Source organism: Ctenocephalides felis, unplaced genomic scaffold (genome assembly GCF_003426905.1).
Source record: "Ctenocephalides felis isolate EL2017-DRISC unplaced genomic scaffold, ASM342690v1 CF-g0.4_SCAFFOLD_01886, whole genome shotgun sequence".
Taxonomy (NCBI): domain Eukaryota; kingdom Metazoa; phylum Arthropoda; class Insecta; order Siphonaptera; family Pulicidae; genus Ctenocephalides; species Ctenocephalides felis.
In genome coordinates this window covers 97,665,958-97,687,942 of record NW_020538040.1, presented here as the reverse complement: position 1 = coordinate 97,687,942, position 21,985 = coordinate 97,665,958, and the positions used below count along the sequence as shown (strand labels likewise).

Below are 21,985 nucleotides of genomic sequence, written 5' to 3'. Positions count from 1 at the left end.
TCTCTAAAGATTACACTTTCTGAATCTATAGTTTTTGTAAAAAAAAAATTAAATTATTATCTTCGTCAATTTATAATTTAACTGTCATTATGGATGTACATATATATTACACAATATGCTATGAAAAAATTTAAACAAATTTGTATTCAACAATATGTGAAATTAAGTCATGTTATTAAAATTCACAAAATTAGATATTGATTTGTCGTTTCTTTAAAAACATTGCTCTGAATCAATATGTCTATATATTAAATATATTTTTATAAACTTGGAATATTTCTGTGCGTTGCTGAAAAATATTTATCATAAAGACAAAATATATGTCTTAGGATCCAGCCAAAAAAATAATTATATAACAATTCAACATATGTAAATAAATCTTGTAAGATTTTTCAGTGTACATAAAGAAGTAACCAACGAGCTTAAATTAAATGAAGTCTTCATAATTGAGTACTTCCTTTTAAATTTATTAATATATTAGATTATTATTATGACATCGCATTGCAAAATAAATTTTTGTATAATTGTTCATAATATGTTGTAAAGTATGTATCAAAGATTTTATTATAAAAATAACATAGGATCAAAATATAAATTTGTTTTAATCACCTTCAAATATTTATGAGACACATAAGAAAATAATTATTATGAATTAAATTAAGTACATAACACCTTAAATGAAATAATTAAAACTTTGATGTCAATAACTCGCATTCAGTATTTTGGATTCAAAATAATAATTGTATTTCATATTAAAAACTGGTTTGATATAAAATGTACTATACGATTTATAAAGACAGAACATTTGAATTAATTTTAGATATAGTTCCATAAATATTATTTACATCCTGTGATTATTATTATTTACAGTATTCATTACAATGCTAATCATTTACTTTATATATATATATATATATATATATATATATATACACCTAAGTCTGTTTTTACACGGTAGATTGGTTCCAGAAGAAGTCGTGTAAAAAAAAAAACGTGTAAAAAAAGACATTGATCTTATACAAAAATGGGTGATTTTTCCTAATCTCTAAAACCTATTAAAATTAGTGAAAAACAAGAATTTTTAAGAACAAAAATTCATGTTTATTTTATTAAATCAAATATATTATGCTTATTTTCACAAGCATAGTAATTAATGATAAAAAAGATATGCACTCTAATCTTTAAGCTAGTGTTTGCAAACTATCGATACTATCGATGGTTTCAGACATTTTTCTTTCATAAATACTTTTTTGTGATATGAACATACTTTGCAAAAATTAAATTTGACAAAAAAAAATTCAGTACATAAAATTTCAAATCGTGCTAAATGGAATAAAATCGTGTACAAAAATTAAAAATATTCAATTTTCAAACACTGTTATATCAAAACCGTGTTCAAAAAAACCGTGTAAAAACAGACTTGAGTGTATATATATATATATTTATATATATATATATATATATATATATATATATATATATATATGAAGAAATATTAAGGCACTATGCTATTACAACATAATTCCAGAATAAAATTTCATTGGTCATTTATTTTGAGGTTTAAGTTTCAAATTTACATGGTGTTATTTATCACATTGTAAAAGAAAAAACAAATAACCATGTACACTACAATACAGATAAATATGTAATGATAATTACTTAATTAATAATTTATATTAATTGAATAAATAAATACATAAATTTATCCTTGTATACATGTAGACACTAAAATTGACCTCAAAATATTTTAGATTCAAAGTCAGATATAATTTTATTATATCAAATTAAGTTATTAAAAGTATCTAACTTACTTTTATGGTTTAATGGCAGTTAAGATTTGATTTCTTGGTGATAAAATTGGGTCAAATACTGGTATTATATCAGAAATTGTACCTGAAATATATAAATATGTACATAATAAGTATTTTAGTAATCCTATATAAAAATATTATAATTATATTTACCCAGTTCCTCAAGAAAAATCAGTCTATCTAACAATATAATAGTCTCCACTAGTGGCGCCAAAAGGAGTCTCAAAGAGTAGAATCTTACAACATCCTTCCATTCTGACAGATTTTTTAAAGTACTTTCAGAATTGATATCTTCGTCTGGTATTGCTATTCCTAATCTTGAAGTGGCTACTTCACAGTAGCTGTATAATAAATAAAAATAATTCAACATAATGACAAACATTTTCTTAGCTATAATAAAAACATTTGAAAAAATGTTATTACAAGATACTGAATATTTATACAAGAAATCGTGTTTAAGATATAAGCTAATAAAATATTAATAATCAGGTACTATAATAAATTATCTATAAAAAAGAATTGAATTAACTACAGTTTACGACAGCATTTTAGTAAGGTGTATCCCGGGTTTTTCTAAAAGCAATAATTGTTTTGGGTTTTGGAGAAGTACAGGCTTATATTGAATCTTTGCAATTACTTGATAACAAAATTATAACTACCCAACAAATATCTACAAAACAACATGATATGAATGACAAAATTGCCAAATACAAATTTTCAAAGGCGGGATAAAACAGCCACTCACATTAATAAATTCTAACTTTTATTTTCAAGTTCACAAAAATTAGACAAATTTATGAAAACCAACTTTTTGACTACCTGGCACCAGCGTTAATTTTTTCAAGTTCATTATAAAGAGACCTGAACAGAATTTTATACAAGGCCCAAAAGCAAAACAAACATATGGATTAAAAAACATAAGATATAAATGTTTAGGTAAAAGAAGAGTACATATATCATATAGTCGAATAATAAAGTTCTTACCAGAATTCTGATTTAAAAACAAATTTACTCATTAGAAAAAGAACCTTTTTTATTATATCCTTATATAGTATATTTATTATTTTAAAATTATATTCAAGTTATTTAGCATGCCCCCACCCTACCGTCTCACTAAAAATTTACGTCCTGGTTTTGACTTAATAAAATATGGTCACCTTAATTTTAGGGGTAAATTATATCTTTAAATTTATAATTTAATATAAGTTTTTTCCAACATATAATAGTTAACTAGGTAAATAAAAAAAGGTGTTCAATACTTCACCAACGTTTTAAATGAAAGCTGATTACTATGTTTAATACTTCTCATTCCAGAATGCTTAAGGTGAGGCCAGTATTTTATGACAAGTTCCTCCAGGGCAGCTCTATATGAGTGAACCTTTAAAATAGAAAACCAATAATAAAATAAACATTTAAAAGCCCTTCTGTTATTATTATAGAAATGATGTAAAACCATCAAGATCTCTTAGAAATATAATTTGTACATAAATGCTCATAGTTTAAATAAGACATTGAAGTCTTGATTAACAAAAATAAATTGTAACAAAAAAAAAAAAAAAAAAAAAAAAAAGCTCATAGTTTAGTTACCTGCAAATCACTGTATAAACCTTTCTTCAACCTTTGGCAATAGGTTTCTATAGCATGACAAGCAACTTCTCTCGCTGAATAACTTAACTCGTGTGGTATAGACTTTAAAAAGGCACTTAATGGATAACCATGAGCTTTTTCAGGTGATCTTGAAAAATAATAATTAAATATTGGATCATAATAAAAACCAATATATTTGTTCTTCTTTTTTAAATAGTTTTTTATACGATTAGATAAAATCTATAAGAGAAAAACTCAGCATTCTCTCCTTAATGACTAATAAAATGATTTATAAAAATATAAACTTACTTTCTATCAAATGTTGATAATTTCATATAACAGCAACCAACAGCCTTAACAAATTTTATTTCTGGCAATAAAGCAAACAATCGAAGCATTATTGGTATCAAATCCCCACATGGATGCAAGCCAATGATTCCAAATTTTACAGTATTTTTATTTAAATTGAAAAGCAATTTTATGTTCTGAAACAAAAAAAAAAAAACTTCCCTAACATAACGGAAAGAAAGAGTTCATTTCACATTTTCCACATACTTTTAAAAATTCTTCAGTGTCAATATTATTATCTAATGTCATATTTAAATATCGTGGAGATCCATTTCTAGAATCCATAAAAGACTTACTCAAATGTTTTGATGCTGTAATTTCCATTTCTTTATCTAATTTTCTAAAACACACTTCTCATTAAAATACATTTTAAATGATATACTATAGTCATTATTCAATTTACATACTTTGCTTGATTGATTAATTCACTTTGACCTTCTAAACACAATACATTAATATTGTAACCATAGGCTAAAACACGAGCTAAATGACCCACTCCTGACCCAAAATCTATAAGATATTCACATTTCAATTCATTACAAGTTTTGAAACACTCTTCAGCCATTTTCATTATTTCATGTCTTTTCTTTTGCTTCACATGTTTACAAAATAAATTTTTTAATTTAGGATGTGTCAAGTATGAATATTCTGATTCATTTGGTTGCAAAGGAATATTCTGGATTAGCGCATGCTCAGGTACTCGAGATAAATTTATATACTTAAGACATGCACGCAATGCCAATGTTGATAATGCAAACATTCTGTTTGTTTGTTCTCCAGCTAAAAATGCACCTAATTCTACAATATCAATATCACGAAGGCTTGACCTCCAACATTGAGGTAATTTATTCATAAGGTCACATACAAATACATCCTAAAAAATAAAAAGAGGTTACTAATTATGATATCGTCAACATCAGAGAACTATGTAGCCTAAAATGATATAATATTTTTAACTTTTACAATATTATGACTTTAGTATTAAATCAATAAAAATAAGCCAAATCAAAACTATTAATTCCAGGCGTATGAATAGCAGCAAAATATTATTATATAAACAGGGGCGCAGCGTGCCTTGGTGAGGCCCCGTATCGAATCTTGTTTGGGAGCCCCCTTAAAAAGGGTAATAATATTTAAAAAAATTAAGGAATTATTAATTTATCCTCATTCATCTGTAAATTTTCTGAAATTTTTACAAAGGATTCCAAACATATATTTACTCTCATTATGTTTTTTTCAAAAAACTGATTTATTAAATATAATATCTTCAGATTTTTTTAAGTTTTTGCCTTCAGGACCGATAGTGACAGATCTGATAGACGTTTTTCTCTTGAGGTTCTCAGGTAATTTTAGTTTAGTTTTAGTTTTAATTTCGAAAAATTTATTTTAGCTGTTGCGATTGTAACTGGAAGGCTAAAGAATAAAATTCATACTGTTTTTACGTTAGGAAAAAGGAGTTACTGAATTGATTTTTTTTTTAATTTATAATTTTAAACACGTTGGTGATGAAGATTACCTGGGATATCTTTACAGTATTTAGTGTACAGTTTTCCAGAAGCATTTATTAGCTCTTGATTTAAAACAAAAAAAAGTTTGTCCTGTTGACATTTTTGAATATGCTAGCCGTATAATATCAAAAGGTTTGGTAATATTTGTTTAGTTACTTATAAAAATAAAAACAGTAATAAAATACAAATAATAATTGGGACCAACAATAGATTTGCAAACTATGCATGATTGTTTTGGCGAGTCAGATGAAAATGACTTAATTTATCATATTTATCTAAATGTAACTATAAAATTTACCAATCATACAAAAATTTTATAAATTTTTGATGGAAAATATTAAACCGGATTAGTTTTATAGATTTGCTCATATTACAGTTCACAATAATATTAACTTATTGAAATGCCTTATGGCTGTAAAAGCAGCCACAGTAATTAATAATAGCCTTTCTTATAGGCTTTATTATCAACTAAGTTTGAAACATGTATTCTTTTGTTTTCGATAAGTAGATACAAAGTTCATAAATATAAAAATCAGCTTTAAATATTGCGCAGCAAAATATAAATTCTCTAAAGCGTTAGACTTAAAAGTTGCAAACAGCAATCTTTTGTTTTAAAATAAAATTCAATACCTTTCAATAACAAAAAGAAATGCTAACTATGCCGGAATTATTTAAAACAAATTTTCTGAAATTCGTTACATGGCTTTAAAGTTTTTATCCATTCTTGCTTTCGCTCGTTGGCTGCCTCCCTGATCCGGGGGCCCCATATAGTTGATAAGGCTGATACGGCGGTAGTTACGCCCCTGTATGTAAATAATTGCATATTTAATATTTTTTAGTAGAAATAAAAATACACAAAACAATCAAAAATATCACTTTAGATTACATTTTGCCCAAAGATATAAGTACAGTATAAAGTTAACTGTAACGAACCAAAACATACGAATTAACCATCCATCCATAAATATCTAAAATTTTGAAGGCACTTAAAATTTTATGTTTATAGGCATCCATTTTTATTCTGAACGAATAATTAAATAAATTATAATAATATTTAATGAACAATTTATTAACTACATTGTTTCTTATTCAAGTAAAAACATAACCAAACAGATCAACGTGGTGAAATGAATGTCAGATCAGATTCCACGGGATGCAATTCGCTCATAGACTTTATATGACATGGACTGCTAGTCCCCATATATTTCTCAAGTAAAACAATGTCAAAAGATGTATTCTGTCGCGAGGGTAAATGTGCCCCGAGAAAGTGCCTTCAGGCAAATTGCTGGAACTACCCGTACCAAAAATTAAATTAAAAAAAAAAGATTAAATATGTTTAAAACTTTGAAAAAATTAAATTTTTAAGAAATTTCAAATGTAAGCGGACGCTCCGTTCTCTTAAAAACTGTCTTACGGTTTTCGGCACTTTTTGCCCCGTATCTTTGAAACGGCTAGACCTGCCTATGCCAAAAACTAATCAGCACACCTCCCTATCAATAGGAATCGATTGTTTTTTGAATCATTCAAATCGGTTGATCCGTGCGCCCGAAAACGTGGACGAAAAAATGGGGACACACAAAACACACACACATTATTGGTTATTAACTTCCCGTAGGGTAAGTTATAGTAATCGTCCAAAAATCGAAATCAAAAATTTTTACATTTCTCGACGTTTTGAAGGTTTTTGAACATTTTGGCATACTTCAGAAAAAATGGATGTGTGTGTGTGTGTGTGTGTGTGTGTGTGTGTGTGTGTTTTGTATGTCCGCTTTTTTTCGTCCACGTTTTCGGGCGCACGGATCAACCGATTTGAATGGTTTAAAAAACATTCGATTCCTATTGATAGGGAGATGTGCTGATTAGTTTTTGGCAAAGGCAGGTCCAGCCGTTACGGAGATATGGAGCAAAGAGTGCAAAAAATAGAAAGCGAATTTTTGAGAGAACGGATCAACCGATTTGAATGGTTTAAAAAACATTCGATTCCTATTGATAGGGAGATGTGCTGATTAGTTTTTGGCAAAGGTAGGCCCAGAGGTTTCGGAGTTACAGAGCTAAATTTAAAAAAAATGGCTGTTTTTGAGAGAACTAAGCGTCCGATTTAAATGATTCAAAGAACTTTCTGCTTTTTTCAACAAAACAATTGATTTTGGAAAAAAAAATTTTTTGATTCTAATTTTTTTTCAAAAAAATTTTTTTGTAATTTTGGACTAAAAATTCAAAAAATCACCCAAGCTAAGCACAGTCTAAGCGCCACTCTGGTACAAATGTTTACCCAAGTGCGTTTAGACTGTTTGTGTACTGGAGCACTTTTCCAATTTTGTGAAAATTATTGAAAAATGTGAAAATGCCGCCAAGCTGAGCACAGTATAAGTGAAAATATCGCACAGAATTATTTGCAAATGCGTTTAGACTGTGACTATGCTGGAGCACTTTTTCAATTTTGTGGAAATTTGGCAACTATTTTTTTTTTTTGAAATTTGATTCGAAATGAAATGACGATTGTTAATGTTCTGGAGGTGATAAATTGATTTATTTATAATTAACTTTCCGTAGGGTAAGTTATAGTAATCGCACAAAAATCGAAAATGAAAATTTTTATATAACTTTACGTTTCAAAGGTTTCTGAATATATTGGCATACCTTAGAGAAAATTGATGTATGTGTGTGTATGTGTGTGTGTGCGTGCATTTGTGTGTGTTCAGATACAAATTTTCGTCGACGATTTCGGGAATCGGGATGAAGCAATTTGAATAATTCAAAAACATTTTACTTGCATTATCAAGATGAAGATTTGATGAAATTTTTATGAAATTAGGTCTAGCGGTTTCAGAGATCTAGTAAAAAAAGTAAAAAAAAATAACATTTGGCGGTCAACAATAATCATTAGACATTAGACATATGCACATCAAATTATCAGATATTTTATAGAGATTTTAACAATGAGTATACATTTTGTTAACATTCCTATGGGTTCCGTACCAATGCTTATGCGTTAGACAGCGACGCGGCGCTTACGCGCTTCGATATTTAGTCTCTATGCATTAAAGCAGTACGATTGCTTTGAAAAAAAGTTCAGAATTTCCAAAATATTTCAAAATAAATTTTTCAACAAAAAGTAAGTTTTTGTCAAAAATTTATATAGTTCCTCAAAAATCTATTTTTTTTAGAGTAAATTTTTTTAAAAAATGTTAATCTTTTCAAAAAAAAAATAATTTTTGGTACGGGAAGTTCCAGCAATTTGCCTTAAGGCACGATGCCATGCGCCCCACTAGTTTTGTATGCGCTCGACTAGCAAGCCATGTAATATAAGGTCTATGAATACGCTTCTTTTTCTTTTAACTTGATCGACAGGTTAAGGTTATGTCATTATATGACAGATCATTGTACATTATATGTTTTTAACAAAATCTTACAAACTTTTTTAAGAATATGTGTATTTAATTACTTAATTTATTAATATTATAAAGTTAGAAAAATGCTTAAGTCAACCTTATCTAAAATTGGTAAATATTGCATGATCTAACTCTTTTCTACATTGAATGAAAAAATAATTCTTATTTATTGTTTTTAGGTTATTTGCCCAATTTTAATTCAATAGCAGGATTAAAATACTTTGCTCCCCCAGTGAAATATGATCGTGAGTTAAGCTTTTCATGTGACCAAAAAATTTGTAATCGAAATTACTAAATTAATTATGTTACAGATATTCAACTACCTGAGAAGCCAAAACTAAAGTTCTTGGAAAAGGTTCCTCAATATGCTCCAGGTCTACGACCACCGAAAATGCAAAAACGATTACGTTTGATGCGTGGACCTGAATTAATTCATAATACTCTTATACATAAACAATATGGAATTATGGTAAGCAATATTAATTTGAGAAAAAAATAATACCAATGTTTTATTTACCCTCTGAAACTGGAATTAAATTAGGCATTGAGCGGAGGTCGCTTACGGGCGGGACATATGGAAATGATGAGGTTAGGCATAGGAAGAAGAATTGATGTTGACAGAATGTTTGCTATTTGGAGAGTAGACCCTCCTTGGCAACCTGTAACTAAAAAAGGACAAGGTCAAAGAATGGGTGGTGGAAAAGGTGCAATAGATCACTATGTGACACCAATTAAACACGGAAGAATTATTCTTGAAGTGGCTGGACATTGTGAATTTGAAGAGGTAGGAAGTATAATTAATTTAGAATTTGTCAAAAATTACATTATTATATTACTCTTTTATTTAAGAATTATAATCTCCATTGTTTTTTCTTTCTTGCATCTTTGTAGAGTAATTGATCATTATTTTAATTCTGGTTGCTCTGATTTTTTCATATAAATCCGTAATAAAATGAAAAAAACTATAGAAATATTTATTTGCTTATAGGTCAAGCGTTTCTTAACAGAAATTTGTCAGAAATTACCATTCAAAGCCATGGTTGTTTCTCAAGAGATACTTGAAGCTCGAGAAGCAGAAAGAAAACGTATAGAAGAAGAAAACATTAACCCTTATACATTAGAATACATAATTAAAAACAATTTGGCAGGCTGCCATAGGTGGATATCACCTTTTGATCGGAAGTGGTTTATGAAATATGTCTAGTTTTAATTATAAATAACAGTTAAAATACATCTGTAAATAAATGCAATAACACAAAATCAAGCATTCTTTTGAATTTATTTTATTTAAAAAAATGGTATAATGTACATCTAGAGAAAACGATAACTATAAATTCTGCTTTATCCTTTCAAAACATCTTTGAATTCATTGTTCTGAACCAGCTCTTTCACAATATCTAAGCCCCCAATAAGTTCCCCATTGACATAAAGTTGAGGATATGTAGGCCAGTCTGAGAAAGTCTTCAGTTCCTGTCTAACAACCTCATCAGTTAATATATCAAAAGTTCCATATTCCACTCCTGAATCATTCATTATTCCAATTAGAGTTTTGCTAAAACCACACCTTGGTGTGGTCCTATCGCCTTTCATAAACACCATTACTTTATGTTGGTTTATTAATGATTTAAGCCTTTTCTCAATATCTTCACCACCTCCTCCTGTCCCCAATGAACTTCCATGCTTAAGTACCTTTGTGCTAACCTCAGCAATATTTGCACCATCGACTCGGTCAATTTGTTGTTTATTTTTGAAGATTAATGTGGTAGGTACAGCATCTACTTTATATTGCAAAGATATTTTTGCTAATGATTCTGCATGTAGTTCAAAGAACTTCACATTCGACAGTTCTTTTCTTTTGGATAATTCGACTAATCCTTCTTTAATAACTTTGCATTGCTCAGCAAAGTCATCGCTAAATAACACCACAGAAACTTGCTCACTCAAACATTTTTCAAATTCTTCCACAGACTGAATAAATGCCACCATTTTTCTAAAAACTAATAAGATATTTGTAATATTTGGATGATAGAAAAATTATATTCTAATACATCATTCAAATATTCACGCAACTATATTAATGATATTTATTATTATTTGTACCTGATATTTATTATTATCTGTATATTTGGTCTTTGAAATCAATTGTCTTACTTAGTAATGCACTGAATAATTTCAATAAATTTTCGCACGCGCTTAGTTCACCCCGGTCACCATAATGAATATAAGAATCTGCACGTACGTTTGATCAAGGGTAAAAATGCAATAAACAACAAAATGTTAAATGATTACAATAATCGTGTTATTCAAATCAAACGAAACGTTAAGCCTCAAGCGAGATTTATGCCGATTAGATACTATTCTATTTTCCGTTTCTAGGCTTTTATATTTTTAACCAAATTTATAAATAACATCTTCGCAAAATGTCATTAGTATCTCTTTGACATAGATGCGATGGGTAAAAAATTCCTGAAGGTTGCCATCTAAATTTTGAAAGATGTATTAAAAATATAGTTCCTTATCTTTGTGTTTTGGTTAAAGTGAACTGTGATGCATCTGACAGAAATGGGGTCATTGTTTTGACACATATTCTTGTGCACAATATGACATTTCTAACAATCAGTGAAAATTTTAATTGTAGTATATTCCCATGATTTGAATTTCATCTTTCCCTTCTTATTCTAATAACTGGATCAAAGAATTTTAATTGTCTATAAGACATGTTTTAATCGAAGATATCGTGCATCGTATAAGGTGTGGCATATTCTGCAAATTGTTCCAGCTCAATAATTTATAAAAAAAATCACTTAAATCCATCCACAATGAACAGGAGAAGAACAAATAATTTTACATACGTTAGTTCGTGTGTGAAATACATGATATTTCAGTTAAATTTCATATTTTGGGTAATTATTAGTGAAATTTGGTAAATTCTTATTGGTGAAATGAATTCTCTGAAATGTATTGATTTCAACTTTTAGCTGTTTGGTGGCCTTCTAATAGGAGTTGGCTTATATGCCTTTGTGGATAAATGGCAAGCTACCGGATGGGTTAAAGTTGAGACCGTTTATGATGTTGTGCTCAATATATCATTGGTGATGGTGATTGCTGGTGGTGTAGTTTTCATAGTGAGCTTTGCTGGCTGTGTTGGAGCTTTAAGAGAAAATACTTGTCTCTTGAAATTTGTAAGTATCATTATATATGTTTTTTAAATTGGAGCATTTTTCAAAGAATATTTAGCATTCTTGCCACAAATCAGTGGCACTATTATTGATAAAATATTGAATTATTGATAGAGGTGTACCTAGACAATATTAGAAACTGATGTATTCATATAGACGTTTCTCTCTCCCGATTTTTACATTCAAAAGGAATACTTAAAGGGTCTTCCACTCAGACATGAGGGCGCAAAATTTGAAATGAAAATTATTGAATTTCATTAATTGGGTATTTGAAACTTATAGACTCGTATTATGTTTTGTAATAATATAATAATAACAAAAATATACTAGATAATATTATATTATAATAAATATACAATCAAATTGAAATATATAATCAACAAACACACTGCCAATCTAAATATACATTAAACCTAATCTACTGGAATAATTTCTACACTTTTTAACTTATTAATATAAATATTTAGTTAAATTTTGTGATAATGCATTATAGTGTTAGTTCATTAAATCGTCTGTTATTCTTATCTCTTATTAACTAATAATCATCTCGTGCAAAGTTTGACATTCTTAAGCATTTCATTTTCTTCCATGTATATTCAAATCCATGTATAATGGTAATTCTATTTTGAGCAGCTGGAAGTATTTCAGATATTTTGTCTTTCTTGTAGAAGCTTATACTTGTATCTGAGTTTGACATGTATTTGAAAGCAATTAATTCATAATGAAATCTTTATTAACAAGTGTACAAACACAAACGAATAGAAGAAACATATTTTGTCAACTGACACAAAAATATTACTGACGTTTCTTAGCAACAAACATAAAACGTTTGACAATATTTTTTCATCGACTCACTAGCGCTGAATTTGCGACTATCATAAGACCCATAAGTAACCCTTCTGAATGAGGATTTTGTTCCGAGATAATAGGCCTTGGAGGTGTATTCAATATTGCTCTATTAATAATTCCTGACAGTTGACTAAAATATATTTGAAATGTATTCTGTTGTATTAAACCTAAGGAAAACTTATTAAAAATTTGATAATTTTTGCTAACTCATACTTTATATTATTTCAGTACTCTCTTTGTCTTCTCATATTTTTCTTATTGGAGATGGCAGTGGCAATAATGGGTTTTGTATTTCCACACGCTATGCATAGTCTGCTTGAAGATTCGTTTACTGATAAGATAATACATACATACCGTGATGATCCAGATCTTCAAAATTTAATAGACTTTGCTCAGCAAGAGGTATTTGCTATATTTTGATATTTATCTATACATTGTTATAATTTGGATATAATATACTATTAATCCCAATAGTTTCAATGCTGTGGTTTAAGTTCTGAAGGCTATATGGACTGGAGTAAAAATGAATATTTTAACTGCAGCTCACCATCTGTAGAACGTTGTGGTGTTCCGTTTTCATGCTGTATTAATAATACTGATATTTCTGGAGGTTTAATGAACATTATGTGCGGTTATGGAGTTCAAACGTCATCTGTAAGTAATCCATAGCTATAGTCTTTTTATATATATATATATATATATATATAAATAAATATATATATATATATAATATAAAAATGAATTGCAAAATGGTAAGCGCATAACTCAACAACATCTGGACCAATTTGGCCAATTCTTTTTTTAATTTTTTTTTTTCATTGAAGTCCAAGAATGGTTCTTATGACACGAGAAAATCGAATAATTGCCGGGAAAACCCTAAAAACAGCCGTTTTCTTTTTAACATACAAACATTTTCTACGTAGAATCAATTTGAGCTTTAATTTTTTATAATGCATAAATAAATAAGGTGAATTAGAGAATTTTTAAAGGTAAACTGGTGGATAGGTAAATTGGAGGATATGTAAAATGGTAGAGAAGAGAACACAATTTATTAATCTGAATCAATTTCAAGAAATTATTAACTCTACACTATAACTTGCTTTTAACTACAATAACATTTTTATAGTTTTACTGTCAAAATACAAAACTCCAAAATGTATGTTAAAGTTACGAGTTCTTAGTATTCTGTCTATGAAGGAAATATGTAGATAAGATAGGAACTCCCTGTTTTTTATCAAAACTAAATTTTATGTGTGTATAAGCTGATGAAAAAATTAATTTGAAGAATAATATTTATTAACTAGCAAGTATTTATAACAGGTGCATTTAAAGTATTTTGGTTTATGAATTTCCACCCTTATTTTAATTTGCCAAATAGTATGAAGATTTCAACTTAATTTGTTAATACGACAGTGTTTTTGTTTTGTGTATTGCGGTCATGGATATCTCTTCTCAATCAAACTGTGATTTAATTTTTTTGCAAACACAGCATTCACTTGTTATTTGATATTATTGTTTATGGCAGTTAGAACTTCATATTTTTTAATGAAGGACTGCAAAACTCTCAAGATAAAGCTCCTTCAGCCATTTTAGTGTTCTTTCTTTTGGAGAGCCAATTTCCAGAATTTGGATACTCTACTATATACCAAATATATCATATTAAAGAAATAAACCTTTAATCCAATCTTGATTCATTATTATTCTAATTCTTCTGATGATGTAAATAAATGGCTTTTGAGAGTTGAATACATGGAAAATCAACTTGTTTGGACAAGGTCAGCAAACTATCTATTTCTATATTCAAATAATTAACTTTAAATTGCCTTGCAGCTCAACATGCCTTTTGTTGCATGCAAATTTATCTGCTGATGGTGCCAATTGCCAATTTCAACATACCAATTTGTTTTCAATCAAATAACATTCAAAATGTTTTTCAGGTCGTTTTGACCGTTTAAAAGTTTTGTAGATTTCTGTATGCTTGTTATGCAGATTATCTGTATGCATTCTGGTTTTCTGCATCACTGCTTGTACAACACTTATGAAGTTACCATGAAGATACCTTTTTCTAGAAACACAACTAATACAATAGATAAAAAAGCAACACATAGGAATATTTAAATAGAGAGGAAACATATAGAAATGATTTTCAGATATGATTTATTCACAATAGATTTAACCACAGCCTATTAGGAGTATTAAAATAAAAAAGCAACACATAGGAATATTAAAATAGAAAGGAAACACATAGGAATGCTGAAATTTCTGAGGGAAAATGAAAGTTGTAATATTTTCAAATTCAAAATGTAGGTAGCAGAGGCCAATAAGAAAGTTTGGACATCCGGCTGTATAGAAATTGTTAGAACATGGGCTGAACGCAACTTATACACCATAGCTGGCATAGCACTGGGAGTGGCACTAAGTCAATTGCTTGTCATTTACCTCGCAAAAACTTTGGAGGGTCAAATAGAACTACAGAAAAGTCGTTGGACGTCATAGGATAAGGACAAGCCTCGGACAAGATGCGCGCGGAAGAAAATATTTCAAGGTTATGAAGTGTAGGCGATCAGATGTATCGCAATAATCGTTTATAATATTAAATTTAGATTTTTTTATTTGGAAAGAATTGAGTTAGAGTAATTAATTGATTATAATTCAAAAATGATTTATCAAACATAAATATTAAAGTTAAATGATTTAATAGAAATTACTATTTTGTATATATTGTGATAACAAGTATCACGACTGGAATATTGAATGTGTGGTTGTCTAGTTTAAACTAGGTAAATGAAGTTAAAATGATTACTGAGTTATTAAATTTCTATGTGATTTATCTTAAAATATGAATTTGTGAATGGCATATACTGGTTGGTTTATTATATGCATCTATGTAAAACCACATTTAAAATGTGTTGTTAACATTACAATGTGTATATGTGTTAATATTATGCTCAATCCATCAAGATCTGAAAGAAATTAAATTGTGATTACTTCAATATACTGCCCTGATCTAAACATCCTTTTATAATTATTTTGCAACAATAATTTATATAAAAGCCTTTATTTATGCATTTAGACTGGAAGTGGCATGATGCAAAACAAATTGATATTTAGATTTTATCATCATTGCACTATAATTAATTATAAAAGGCACTGATATTAAGTATTAAGTGATGAACTGAAATCAATAATAAAACATGCTATAAGATAGTAGCAAGTGCCACTCTTAGTATATAATCCGTTCATTTAACATATGCACACAGCAAATAATGGAGAAGGAAATATGTTTGACATCATGCTTTGGAATTTTTTTAGTTCGATGTTAAGGTACTTTTCAGCAATTATATACAGGTACAGCTAGAGAAGTGCCGTTTATTTCTTTTTTTCAATTTCTTCAAAATGATGGTGGTAGTAGTCAAAACTAAATATTGATTTCTAGATGAACCTATGTGGATGACATGTGATTAAAATTATCTATTATTTTAAAGCATATTTTTATTTTACATGCTGCCTTTTTGTGAATTAAGAGAAATTTTTATTTCATTTTTCAAGTAGAATAACTACAAAAAGAATCTATATGCTGTAAGATATTACATAACTTCAAATGCAAAAATTATTAAAAATGTATGCATATGTGATACATGTATGGTATGGCAGGTAATTTAACCACACACTGCCATATTTGAGATAATGGACAACAGTGAAATATTATACATATAATATCGAACAATTTTTGAACAAGTGTCGGTCTCCACTCATCGTTAATAAACAATAACATTAATTGCCATATATGTATGTGTATGTACATACAAATATGATATGCATATGGCATCAGCTACAATTCTATTTTAACATGCATATATTCCGAATAACCATTTCATGCATAAGGCATCAATTGCCTTGCTTTGGAACAGTCTGATAAACTTTCGAAATGAGACTGAATAATTCTTTATTGTATGCTGTGCCAATTTGTTCCTGTAATAATTACTATGATATCAAATATTTGTAATAAAAACTTACTTTTTCAAATATATATTATTCTTGAACTAACTTGTAAGATGATAGAGCTGAAAGATGATAGAGATCGTAAAATTATATAACACCTTGTGTAACCATCCATAAATGGATATTGTTTCTAAAAATAATTTGTTTAATTAAACATTATAATGTTAAATATCATATCTACATGTTATTAGCTTACATTTGACCTCTAGTGTGGATGCACTTTGGTATATATTATCACAATTCTCATTTTGCAAAAGTATTTGCCTTGATATCCAATTTGTGTATTATGACATTCTAGTGATATAATGTAAACATTTAGAAATATGGATTATTTTAAGTTTTATATCATAAAACATTGTATTATAAATAAAAGTCCTGCAAATGTTTTACATGATTTGTTATTTTGTAATATAAAAACAAACTTCTATATGAATTGTTATCAAGTTTAAATTAAACATGAATGCGTTGAAGTTAATAAATGATACAATCACTTATCACCATAAAAATCATTTTTATGATTTTATAGTGATTGGCATGTGACAAGGAAAGATTTCCAGCACAATAATTTTAGCGACTGTTTACTATGAAAATGTTCACTGCGATTATCATAATATATACTATAGGATTGACATTGTATTATATATTATATACCGTATTAGTATTAGTATTATATTTATATACCGTTTATCAAAACATTTAATATTTCTCGAACATTTCGTTACGGTACGGGAAGTTCTAGCAATTTGCCTTAAAGCACGATGCCATACACAACTAGTTAAATTACATGCTTTGGTACAGATATCAATTTTTTTGCACAACATATTTTCCGAATAATTATTTCTTAGTGTTTTCATTATTTTGATATCATTAATATGTAATTTAAAGAAATCCCGAATGGTAATACATATTCAGTGCCGAAACGTACAGAATTTCAACCAAAACAATCATGATAATAAAAATATGGTAATAAATTGCATTTGACTTATATTTTCTTATATCTATTTTTTTATATTTCCATAAAATAACTGTTTTTTTTAGAAACGCTCGCCATAAAATAAATTTTTTTTAGACACATGCGAATATAGTCAGCAGATTATTATCTAGCACGAGATTTTGGTCAACGTGGCCGATTTGTAAAACTTAATTACTCACTTAACCACCCATATTCATCAGCATATTCTTCAGCATTCAAACAGAAAATTGTGTCGGTAGCCTTGATATTTCGTGGCTTCTTTTATCTTGCGTTTTGCTGTATGTTAAAAACATTAAAATAGTTAAAATAATTGAACAAATAAACGTTTTTGTATTTTATTTTTTATTAAAAGAGGTGGTTTGAGTTATACCTCCGTTATCTAAGCAGCAAACATGTCGATCAATATATTCAAATTTTAATTCTAATTTGAATTCAAACAAGTTGTAAGCAATATTCGAATTTTGATTTTTATAAAAATAAAGAACTTAGGTCTAAAATTATGAAGCACCATATTAAAACCACACGACCTTTTTACTTGGTTTCATATTTTTATAGAAACATTTTAAATTAGTTTTATGTGCTGTTTTTATCACAATTGTAATTAATTAGTACATTATTCTAGTTTTTATAATTATAAATCTAGTGTTAAGCTAAATATACTACTAAATAATTCTATAAATAAAATTAATGGCAATTACTTTGCATTTATAATTACTTTCAAAATAAATTTAAAATGACAGAATTAAGAAATATCCAGCATTACTATCAAATAATTAAATAATTTAAATCATGTAAATAACTTTTATACATATTATATTTTTACTCGGTTGTTTATCATATACACGAAGATTCTATCGAAAGTATTCATCAACTTATAAGACTTACTCCCCAAGAACTTGGTTATGTTTAGAGATGCATCCAAATCTTCAGTATGCCCTAGATGAATCTCTATAATACTAATTCGTACTTTTTCAAAGGGAATAGTGGTTAATATTTGAAGTCCATAGCCTTCACTGCTAATACTCAATACATCGATATTTGTACAATTAATTGCTAATAGCAATGAAAATAGAGGAAAACACTTAACACGAGAGTTAAACAAGTCCGATTCATTATCTATTGTTTGGATTTGAACACCATCATTGAAGTCTTCTTTGTGAATGCTGACCTGCAATTCAAACACAATCATTATATTATGAAGAAAATTTTATTAAATGATTTATTTCCTCCCAAATCAAGTAATAATTCATCACTATCATGATCCAATATACGTTCCAAGCTTACCTCTCGAGGATGTGGTGTAGGACTAAGGCAAGCATGTACGGCTCGAGTTTTAGATCCATGCGATAATTTTTTTCTCAAAGTGAAATATCTCCTGGGGTCAGGTTCTACAATAAGACCGCTCCATCCTAAAACGCTCGATAAATACTGAGATCCTCCAGGCACATTTGGATTCAAAGACTCAACGAAAACGCCGCCTTTCTGTTGGTAGAAATGTTAAATAGAAAATCGTTAAAGCATCAGAAACCATCGACAAACATCAGTAAGAAAATAAATTGATCATATATACGAGGTCGGGTTAGCAACTAAGTGCGGAATTTTGTTAGAAAATCAAAGACATTTTTTTCTCGAAATTATATAACTTTATTCTGCAAAGCATTGCCCATTTTGATCAATGATTTTTTGTCATCTTTCAAGGAGCATCATTATCCCACCTTCATAAAACTTCTGGTTTTTATTAGCAAAAAACTAAATCGGGTACAATTTGACATCATCATAATTTCTGAATTGTTCGCCATTTAAAGAGTTTTGGAAATTGAAACAAAGGGTTATCAAAAGTGCAAGGTCAATACTATATGGTGGATGCGGCAAAACATCCCAACCAAGCTTCAATAATTTTTACCGAATGCTCAAATAGATGCGATGTCAATTATTATTATTATTTTTTTTTTTAAATCAGTTTAATTTAGCAATCAGAAATACATAAAGATTCCTATGAGCTAAAATGACAATATTTATGAGTGATGCCTAAGAAGAACTCCAATGAGAACTTCTCAGTTTTACAATTAATATGATATATTAGACCTAATCTAAGACTAAGTCTAAGGGCCATTGTCGTTTCAACCTCCTAATGCCAAAAGGTTGAGTAATGTCAACTATAGAAGGGTTCAAATGTGAGTTCAGTTTGTGCTTATATTTTTCCTTAACTTCTTTAAACGTTAATTGCACCGTTTTCATGTTGAGGTCGCTGTGAATGGTTTCATTTGTCACGTACCACGGAGAATTAAGAATTGTACGTAAAATTTTTGATTGAGTTCTCTGCATTATAGCTACATTAGATTTGTAAGCACATCCCCAGAGCTCAATTCCGTAGGTCCAGATTGGTTTAATAATCGATTTATATAGCAGTAACTTAGTATGGCAATATCGTCAGCGAATGTAGCAATTGTCAGATTTTCAAGTAATGGGAGGTCCTTTGTGTATAAAACATATAAGAAGGGTCCAAAAATACTACCGATGCGATGTCAATTATGAAAGAAATCATCGCTTCGATTTGTCAATTCAGGCCATTTTTCTTCAACTGCGTTGTTAAATTTCATTAGTTGTTCAATCTATAGACATCAGAATTGATCGCTCGGTTGGGTTATAAGATTAAAAATAGACAATTTCTTTTTAATCAACTGCAACTGGTCGACCTGAGCATTTTTCATCTTTGAGTGAAAAATCACCAAAAGGAAATTTGGCAAACCAATTTTGACCTCTCCGTTGTTATTACTACTATACACGACAGTGTTCTTATATCACCGATTATTAGAGTTAGTTTTATTTATTTATAATACTAAGATAATAAATTGCAAGTACTTTTTCCTAGTTATTTTTTAACTTCCGAGCATTATTATACATTTATTTAGCTTAAATAATTTTCAGTGTTTTTACACTGAACGAAGGTTAGTCGAAAAGCCGTACTTATATATTAGCGCCCGCATGCAACTTTTTTTGGCGCCCCCCCACTAATTTTACCTGTTTTAATTGTTTATAATTTAAATTATATAAATATTTACATATTTTTTAAAAATTAATTTTCAATTATTTTGGATTTAGTACGCAATCAATTAGATATAATCTAAAAGCGTATAAAATACATTCATTTTAAATTTATTTAGGAAATCGAGGCAATTCGCTGGTTCATTATAATCAAATATTTATAAATTTTAAATTATTTTTAACGTATGTGCATTATTAATATTTGGGTTTTAAAACATTTTACTTAGTTATTATGCCATTTATTCTATTGAGCAAATCATGCTAAGAGGGTAACTAGAACTCATAACACTCGTATTTCATGTTGGATTTTTTAAATTTTAATTTAATTTAATTTTTCATTATTTACAATATCCAACATTGCGTCGTAAACTTCTCCTTATTGATATCGTAAGAGCCGAATCGTATTCATCCTTGCTTTCCCGTCATATCAGTCTGTTGTTATAAAATTAAATTTTTAACGTATTTTCTAAGTATTGTCCAAAAATCAGTAAAAATGCAAAGAAATTTCACATTTCTTGAACTATATTGAAAAAATAACTAAAAATAACTAATAATATTTGGTATGTATTATTTCGCATAATTAAATTATTAAATTTGGAGTATGAACACCACTCAATATAAAAGAGCCTTAAGATTTTCGTTCCAAAGTAAATTTTGCTTCCATTTTTCATATTTGTTCCATTTCCATAACCCTAACCACGCATGTCTTCAACATTCAATTCAGTTCATCAGATACGAAACATTTGCAACAAAAACAAAAGTTACAATTCAATTTCTCGGAATAAACATGCCATTTTCTAAGCACTGACTCCCCATTTTTCATTTTCCTTATTATAATTTGTTTATATTTTTTAACAAGTTCCGTTTCAACTAAATCAGCTTGCAATTTTTCGTCAATAATGCCCAATAAATAATTTAATCTTTCGCAGCGCACATTTAATTTTGCGCTTATGGGATGGAACACTAGATAATTTCAAATAAAGAAAAAATAGAATAAGTAGAATAATCAATAAACAGAGCTGTTATTTACTAATTTGCAGAGTTATTAATCGGTTAATTGTTTCTACTGATATCGCATTGCAAAATACATATCGATGCTTTTCTGACGCAACCTCGTATCTCAGAAACTACTACTTTTCAGGAGAGACAAAAAACGTTTTATAACGAATTTTTGAACTGCTGTTAACAATTTTTTTTATAATTTTTAAAAACATTCAATCTTGTGACAATTATTTGAGACAAGTATGATATTACAAACAATTAATCATTATTTTTTCTTCAATTCTTTGAG

General features: G+C 28.5%; 5 protein-coding genes across 6 annotated transcripts in view; 2 read left to right on the top strand and 3 right to left on the bottom strand.

Moving 5' to 3' along the window:
- Positions 1 to 1,813: 1,813 nt before the first annotated feature.
- On the bottom strand, positions 1,814 to 6,268 carry LOC113375569 (protein RRNAD1-like). The gene is made up of 8 exons (XM_026615501.1): positions 6,188 to 6,268; positions 4,154 to 4,620; positions 3,954 to 4,086; positions 3,708 to 3,883; positions 3,399 to 3,546; positions 3,080 to 3,189; positions 1,965 to 2,152; positions 1,814 to 1,893 (listed from the first exon to the last, which is right to left on the bottom strand). The coding sequence occupies exons 1-8, from the start codon at positions 6,266 to 6,268 to the stop codon at positions 1,814 to 1,816; spliced, it is 1,383 nt and encodes a 460-aa protein (XP_026471286.1).
- Positions 6,269 to 8,648: 2,380 nt separating this feature from the next.
- Positions 8,649 to 9,850, top strand: LOC113377326 (39S ribosomal protein L16, mitochondrial-like). Its single transcript, XM_026617601.1, has 5 exons — positions 8,649 to 8,757; positions 8,826 to 8,891; positions 8,958 to 9,115; positions 9,188 to 9,430; positions 9,635 to 9,850. Exons 1-5 carry the CDS (start codon positions 8,730 to 8,732, stop codon positions 9,848 to 9,850), a joined length of 711 nt encoding a protein of 236 aa, XP_026473386.1. The 5' UTR covers positions 8,649 to 8,729.
- Positions 9,851 to 9,965: 115 nt separating this feature from the next.
- LOC113377327 (glutaredoxin 3-like) lies at positions 9,966 to 11,107 on the bottom strand. 2 transcript variants are annotated; one of them, XM_026617602.1, is made up of 2 exons: positions 10,747 to 11,107; positions 9,966 to 10,643 (listed from the first exon to the last, which is right to left on the bottom strand). In XM_026617602.1, exon 2 carries the CDS (start codon positions 10,630 to 10,632, stop codon positions 9,988 to 9,990), a length of 645 nt encoding a protein of 214 aa, XP_026473387.1. In that variant the 5' UTR covers positions 10,633 to 10,643; positions 10,747 to 11,107; the 3' UTR covers positions 9,966 to 9,987. The 2 variants fall into 2 exon arrangements, with proteins under 2 accessions (XP_026473387.1, XP_026473388.1); XM_026617603.1 differs by having other exon boundaries at positions 9,966 to 10,636; positions 10,747 to 10,750.
- A 112-nt stretch (positions 11,108 to 11,219) lies between these two features.
- Positions 11,220 to 15,315, top strand: LOC113377325 (tetraspanin-33-like). The gene is made up of 5 exons (XM_026617600.1): positions 11,220 to 11,549; positions 11,625 to 11,828; positions 12,903 to 13,076; positions 13,149 to 13,328; positions 14,982 to 15,315. The coding sequence occupies exons 1-5, from the start codon at positions 11,466 to 11,468 to the stop codon at positions 15,168 to 15,170; spliced, it is 831 nt and encodes a 276-aa protein (XP_026473385.1). The 5' UTR covers positions 11,220 to 11,465; the 3' UTR covers positions 15,171 to 15,315.
- Positions 15,316 to 16,562: 1,247 nt separating this feature from the next.
- The window catches only part of LOC113375568 (protein Star), a 77,875-nt gene continuing 72,452 nt past the window's right edge, over positions 16,563 to 21,985 (bottom strand). Inside the window, exons 4-7 of the mRNA XM_026615500.1 lie at positions 18,934 to 19,131; positions 18,473 to 18,817; positions 16,723 to 16,806; positions 16,563 to 16,646 (exon numbers count right to left, since the gene is read on the bottom strand). Of these exons, the coding sequence (XP_026471285.1) occupies positions 16,563 to 16,646; positions 16,723 to 16,806; positions 18,473 to 18,817; positions 18,934 to 19,131 (711 nt within the window). The remainder of the gene's footprint in view (positions 16,647 to 16,722; positions 16,807 to 18,472; positions 18,818 to 18,933; positions 19,132 to 21,985) is intronic.